Source organism: Oryzias melastigma, linkage group LG17 (assembly GCF_002922805.2).
Source record: "Oryzias melastigma strain HK-1 linkage group LG17, ASM292280v2, whole genome shotgun sequence".
Taxonomy (NCBI): domain Eukaryota; kingdom Metazoa; phylum Chordata; class Actinopteri; order Beloniformes; family Adrianichthyidae; genus Oryzias; species Oryzias melastigma.
This window is the reverse complement of record NC_050528.1, coordinates 17,208,921-17,216,290: the sequence shown is the minus strand read 5'-3', so window position 1 is coordinate 17,216,290 and position 7,370 is coordinate 17,208,921. Positions and strand designations below refer to the sequence as shown.

At 40.2% G+C, this 7,370-nt stretch overlaps 1 protein-coding gene across 2 annotated transcripts in view; it reads left to right on the top strand.

The window, feature by feature from the left end:
- LOC112144432 (phospholipid phosphatase-related protein type 4) overlaps positions 1-7,370 on the top strand; it is a 29,540-nt gene that overhangs the window by 8,819 nt on the left and 13,351 nt on the right. Inside the window, exons 2-3 of one of the 2 annotated variants that reach the window (XM_024268956.2) lie at positions 3,150-3,335; positions 6,600-6,729. In XM_024268956.2, coding sequence (XP_024124724.1) covers positions 3,150-3,335; positions 6,600-6,729 — 316 coding nt within the window. Of the gene's footprint in view, positions 1-3,149; positions 3,336-6,599; positions 6,730-7,370 lie in introns of those variants that run through there. The other variant, XM_024268958.1, reaches the window with a different exon arrangement.

The window sequence follows — 7,370 nt, the reverse complement described above, 5'->3', positions numbered from 1 at the left end:
CAGGGATTCTAATTTGCTGCGTTCTGATACCTTTCCCTAGCTAGTATCAACTTACAAAATGGCCGAGGCTCTTACCCAGCTCGTCTTTAGACTCCATGATTTTCCAGTTCTAGACAGGGGACCCCAGTGGGTTCAGGCAGGCTGAGCTCTGTCACCCGTTGGGGATCTAGGTGAGGTTTGTTCTGATTTTCACTCTCAGTCCTATGGCCAGTCAGGATGTCTGAACCAACAGTTGGAGTCTGACCTGCAGTTATCGTGGTCTATTAGCATAATTGTTCCACAATATTTAGTTCTTTCCCTGCACCAGTTAGTCTCTTTTCCAGGTTATGTGCAGCTCTCAACCTTTTGTATTTGGTTTCTTAGACACAAATGTCTTTGTACCATTGGCTAGTGACTGATCTGTCCTGACATTGCACCTGGAGGAAATGAAACTTGAGGGTATTGCTTCTGTTAATTTAATGCTACAAAGTCTTCCTCTCCTCTATGGACTTCACTCAATGCCTATAATTTGCTCGGTATGGAGTCGTTTCTGGTTTTCATTGCCATCAGTCCTATGGCAGTCTGAACCTTTTCTATCATCTTCTTGTCTATATTTCATTGTATGTATCCTGGGTCAAGTTGATAGAGAGAGCTTTGCAATCTGACTAAAAAACCCTTTGCCTTCTTGGTTCATTGACGGTGCGCTTGCCTTTAAAGTTTTTTTTACCTCCTGTGTTCTAGTGGATATAAACTGAGAGGTGTATGACCTTTAGGAGCATTACTAAAAGCCTGAGCGTCATATCTTGAACCCTGATCCTGAAAGGTTTCATTTCGACCCTCATGATTAACTTGGTCTGTTGTCAAAGAGCTTCCATTGATGACTGGGTGGGTCCTGTCGTACCCTGTGGTACTTTCACACCATCTCCCACTCGGGTGTTCTTGGACTCTAACTCCCCAACTTGAACCAGGAGTTTCCTATCAACCTGTCACCAGTCTACTGGCTAAAGTTCTCACTTGTGAGGTGCACCTGTTCCCATCAGTAACTTCATCCTCACTTCACCAGCACATTGGAGTCTTCATGTAATTTACCGTTGACCAAGTGTTTTCCGTTGTGAAGCCAGTACCCTGTTCAATGCTGCTTTGGAAGATGTTCGCCTGAGTCAATTATCAACCTTTTTACAATTAAAACTGTGATAATCTTATTTTTTGGGGTCCAAAACTTGAACATAGCATTGATAAACTTCTATGAATTACTGGTTCAAACAAGGTCCACAAAAAGCTTCTGACTGATGTGATTGTAAAAAGGAGGGGTAACGTGTTTACATGACAGGATTCTGGATGCTCTGACACTGATGTGTGTAATCCAAATGATGCATAGACATGTGGATGACTGCCCAGTGATTTAGAACCCCATCTTACTTAGCATTTGAAAAATTTTCTTAGAAATATTGCTGTGAAGTGTCTTCTCCCAATATCTGCAGAAGCCTGTTGTTAAATGTCCCACAAAATGTATTTCAATTAGTGTTAATGTTCAGTGCAAATGGAGCCTGACTGGTGTGTTGTATGATACTGTTAGCTAGCCTCTGTATTTTAGATGGTGATGTAGTGGTATTAAATCATTTGTAACGTTTTTCAGCTGACAACATTTGGAACTGATCACAATCTGCTCTTTTCTCCCTCTGTCCTCCATTGAGCAGCTGTGAGTCTCCTCGATTTTAGTATCTCACTCAGCACCTCACCATCCCACTCACCAGCTGGCTGCTAGGCAACGCGACCCTCTGAATGGGGGGTATTTTTAAATCTGTGTGCTCAAGGCTGCAGACATTATAGAGAGGAGAAATGTCTTCCTGCAGCCACATCAGCTTTGGGTAAAATTTCTATCCTCTTTTTGGATATCACCCTTGGTTGGCGTTGAGTCTGAAACACTGAAGGAACGACGGAGATATGTCAGACTGTCAAACTGAAGTCTTCCTCTTTGTGGGAGCCCTGTGATTTATAAATATGATGGTGTGAAGGATAAATGGAGTCTTCTTTCCAGCAGTTTCCACCCATGTGTGTTTATCTAGGCCAGTAAATTAGGGCAACAGGCTTATGACAATGCATCATAGTGTTTCTAATCACTGATACCACAGTACAGTGCAGAGGTGGGAGTAGTTCAGTGCTGCATGGTCGGTGAGTCTTATGGTTCTCAGTGAAGTAGCAGGAGGAGGATTTTCTGTTATTTGAACAAAAAAGACAAATACAGATTTAGTTTATCTGAACAAGGAAATGAAATATTTTGAGGGATGATTTATTCTGGTCTGACTTTGGAACTTAAATCCACCTCATTATTAGAACAGAGAAAAAAGTCAGAGAAATCGCATTTCTGTCTATGATTTACATCCTGTCTGTTACCAAACATGGTTGACATCATGTTTGGTAACAGACAGGATATCTGTAATCTCTGTACTTCTACCAGAGCGGTGTCAAACTCAATCGCCCAAGAGGCCAAAATCCAAAACACACCTTGGGTCGTGAGCCAAACAGGATAAACATTTATTGAACACTCTAAAACTACAGGTTTAACATTTTTAAAACTTAACTTTTTAACACAATTATGAACTAGATATATAGCAGTATCTGGGAGAATGCTAGAGTGAATGTTATAAGCTGAATTTGGCTACTGAAGATCCTAGTGCTAATAGCGGAAAACGCTGAAGCTAACAGCAAAAATCCAAAACAGCCTAAAAAACTAAAACAAAAAGGTGTAAATTAGCCAAAACGGCTAGCATGTAGCTGAAATATTAGCTAAACTCCAAAATAGCCTAAAAAATCTTAGTAAATGTCAAAATGGTCAAAAAAGCTGCAGAATACTTTAAAACTTTAAAACCGTAACTTTTTAACATAATTATGAATAATAAAAAGGCAGGAATATTATTCTAGAATAAATCAACTTAAATACATAACTTTCAATATTTTACTCTCTATAAAACAATATTTTGTCAAAATTATACAAGTTAGAAATAAGTACAAGATAACATCGGGCCATTAATAACAATAAAATAAAAGGATCTGGAGGGCCGGACAGATCCGGCCCCCGGGCCTTGACTTTGACACCTGTGCTGTAGGTATAAAATGAAAAAGTCAAGTGTCTGCTAACCCTCACTTGAGTTTTTCTCACTCTTCTGCAGCTTCCCATCCTCGCCTCCTCAGTTGTCATCCTCTATTTTCTGGAGCTGACGGACATTTTCCAGCCGGTGCATTCTGGATACAGCTGTAATGACCGTAGTCTGTCGCTGCCCTACATCCTGCCCCGCCAGGAACTCTGCCCGCTGCCGCTGCTCTTCAGCTTGGCCTTCGCAGTTCCCACTGTCACAGTGAGTAAACACGACATGAAGTGTGTCCATGCTGAAACAGAAGCCGAGAAAAAAATCCCTAATAACTTCACTCTTCAGTAATCAGAGGAGCTGAGTTGAAGCTGGGAATTCTGGGAATTTTTGGGCTAAATAGAGTGGTCGCAAGTTAGGGTTAGTTAAGGTAGAGCCTCACAGCAGCAGGAAGGAAAATCCTGTGAAATCTCTCCTCATTGATGATGGATCAGTGAGTCTTGAAGCTGATCTCCTGGACGGACAGAGTGTCCTGCAGTGGGTGGGGCTGCTGGTCCAGCACAGATTTATTTGCTATGCTTCACTTTATTTTGTCTTTGAACAAAGAGCTGAAGCTTTGTTGCTTGTTCATAAAAGCCGTGGTTAGTTCCAGTCTTGTCTTTCAGTAACTTATTTTTAACAGTGATGTTCTTTTTTGGTTGTTTTCCATTAAATTGACTTCTCTTTTCAAGTAGCAATGAATGAAACGGATGAAACTCCTTCTTGGAGTTCACAGAAATCCTTTAGATCACATGTGTCAAAGTCAAGGCCTGGGGGCCGGATCCGGCCCTCCAGATCATTTTATTTTATTGTGATTAATGACTAGATGTTAACTTGCTCTCATTTCTAACTTGTATAATTTTGACAAAATATATATTTTTTATGGAGGGTAAAATATTTAAAGTTATTTTAGTTTTAAGTTGATTTTTTCTAGAATAATATTCCTGACTTTTTATTATATTTATAACCATGTTAAAAAGTTATGGTTTTAAAGTTTTAAAGCATACAGCTAGTTTTTTTTTACTATTATGGCATTTACTTCGATTTTTTAGGATATTTTAATGTTTAGCTACTATTTCAGCTACATGCTAGCTGTTTTGGCTAATTTAGGCTTTTCTTTTGAAGGTTTTTTTTGGCTGTTTTGAAGTTAGGTTTATATTTACACACTTGCCGTTTTGGTTATTTTAGGATTTTTTCCGTTTTTTTAGGATATTTTGAAGTTTAGCTATTTTTAAGCTGTTTTGGCTAACCTCGGTATCTAATTTTTTTCTGTTTTAGGCTAATTTGGATTTGGCTAATATTTTAGTTGGCTATCAGCTTCAGCGGTTTTAGCTATTAACTTCAGCATCTTCAACTATCAGCACTAGCATCTTCAGGGGCCAAATTCAGCTTATAGCATTTACACTAGCATTAACGCAGTTAAGCTATGTATCTAGTTCATAATTATGTTAAAAAGTTATGGTTTTAAAGTTTTATTTTTTTTTGTGTGTGTTCAATAAACGTTTACCCTGTTGAAAGAAAGAAATATTATGGAAGAATATAAATAAATGGAAAAAAGACTGGACTGTATATCCAGCAGTGATGCTGTTTTCAAGAAGGAACAAAGCAGATATGAACTCTTTTGGAAGCTTAGTTCTCTAAATGTTTGAGGCAAGAATGTCTTTGATAAGTCTGAAGAACCTAAAGAAGCAGAACAAACAGACAAAGACGGCTGGTGTTCTTCCAGGCTCGTTGGTAGACTGTTGTACATGCTGATAGTTGAAAGATTCAAAAGCAAAGCGTGAAGTAAAACGTGACGAACCAGCAGTGTGGAACGTGATGTGACCGAAGGATCTGACCGCGAGCAGCTGAAACCACAAACGCTCTGAGGACTGATGAACAGAAAGTTGAGGATAATTGACAAATGAAACCTGATGTGGCTGGAAGAACAACCTGAACCCTTCAGCCAAGAAGAGAAAACTATCACTACTAGATTACTACTTACAGTGTTTCTGTTTCACAAGTACTGGTACCGGTCCGTGGGTCACTTGGTACCAGGCAGAAAGAAAAACTAAGTGTCGTTTTCGTCCTCGTCTCCATTCCCCTCCACAGCAGATGAGTCCTGCTGTCCCGGTGTGCAGAAGGCCGCATCAGTCGGACTCCACAAATACAAGGAATGCAGCAACATCCACACAGGGTGATCAGAGCTGCAAATACTACCGACCATCATGCACTGGTCCCACATGGACGTGTCCACTCCAGAGTGAGCCAGTGAGGAAACAAAAACCTTCGACTTCAAAGAACAATAAAGCTGCTGTTTACAGACAAAAGCGAGAGTTTTCCTCGACAAACAGAATTATTCAGACAGTTGTTCTTGTGTAGCAGAAGCCGCTGCGACAGACACTGTTTCACACACGGTGGATTCAGGTATTGTCATTGCACACTTCTCAAGTACACAGGAACAAAATGCAGTTTGCATCCATCCAGAATGCTTTAGCAGATACAATTATATATACAAATCTACAATGCAGAGCCTTGTGGTACGCCAGTGTCATACGACGGTTGTGTCATTTTGTTGACATAGCTGAAGCTAGCGTCTGGTGTTAGCCTCCACTTTGACGTTAAACGGAAAATCTTCATCTCAAAGTTCAAACCAGCCAAAAATATTTTACAGAGAATTTGATCAAATAAAGTTGCAGATTTGAAGAAAAAAGGTAAAAGGTACATTTAAGAATTTCCCTATAGTGAATTATGTTCAGAGACTGTAGCACAGAAAATGTAAAAAAAGATTTATGTAAAGACAAAATATGATCAATGGTATTACTCTGAAACATAGTCATAGTCTAGATTGAGTGCTAAAACAGCATTCTAACATTCTATATATATATATATATATATATATATATATATATATATATATATATATCTTCATGCATTACCGGTCTTGAGGCATCACAGCTGTGTCATGTACACTGCATTACTTTTAAAAAGTAAGTAGTTTAGATAAAACATTAAGCTTTTATTGTGTTGATTCTAAAAATGTGTTAATAGTATTTTTGACTTTAGCCCTACTTCAGTTTTTTCATTTCTCTGTGACGGTCATCAGCTCTTCATCAGGGCTCCAGCGTTTGTTGTCCAGGTCCTGCTGACCCGGTTCAGACTCCGCCTCTACCTGCTCCTGCCGTCCTCCTCTCTGAACAGGTTTTTTCCTGCTGAAGGTTCTGCCGGTCTCGTTTGGATGGTGGTGTTCTCACAGAGGATGGATGTCAGTGTGGGAGCAGTGGTGCAGTCTCAAAAATAGTCCAGTCTGCAGCTAAAGTTCTGACTGTAGCTCTTTCTGCCTTCAGAAGGCTGAACCGTGCATGTCCACGTGCACGTTTTGTTGCAGTGCAGCAGAGGCTGGGTGAATGTCCCCTCTGTGGTGGGACACAGAATATACTCTTTGACAACAGTGTAACGTATATTGTTGGACCTGTTTTGAATATCTTCAGTTGTGTCCTTTTGCTGTGTCTGCAGATCCTGATCGGAGAAGCCATCCTGTACTGTTATCTGTCCAGGAACTCGTCAGCCTCACAGACGGAAGCCAGCATCAACGCTGCAGGCTGCAATTTCAACTCCTACATTAGAAGAGCTGTTCGCTTCATAGGTGGGAGGACAAATACTAGCTATTGCAAGAAATACTTGTGCTCCATGATGCTATATAATCTGGTTCAAAGTGTTTGCAAGAACAGCACTAACACAAAGTGAGTCAGAGCAAAGCAGATCCAGCTGCACGGCTGCAGACCACGCCGTCTGACCCGTCTTCATCCACCGCTTCACTCCGTCCTGGTCCACAGCCTCATCACCTCCCACACACTCATACACTAAGTCTTTATGAACTAAACTTCAATCCCAGAGCCAGGAACTGGTGCTGAAGGAGCCACAATTGCAGGAGTCCAGACTTCTTAAGAAGAACTAAAACATATACGGTAACAAATCCATAAAACAGGAGAGAAACGAACAAAACCTGAAAACCAGACACTTAAAAACCCCGAGAGTCATGAAGTTCAATGAAGACAGCTGTGGATAAGTGCCACCTCGAACCTGCTGGGACTGTGACAGACAGAACTCAGAACGGCTTAATAGTTTTGGAAATATTGAGCAAAAAATAGGAAATGAATATAGCTCTAATTCTTCAAAAACTTTGCACTTGTGAACTTCCTCATAAAGACATCATTCAAACTAAAATGTTCAGCAACCACTGGGTTTTTAGGTTAATTTGGGATTAAGCTTTTTTTAGCAACATGC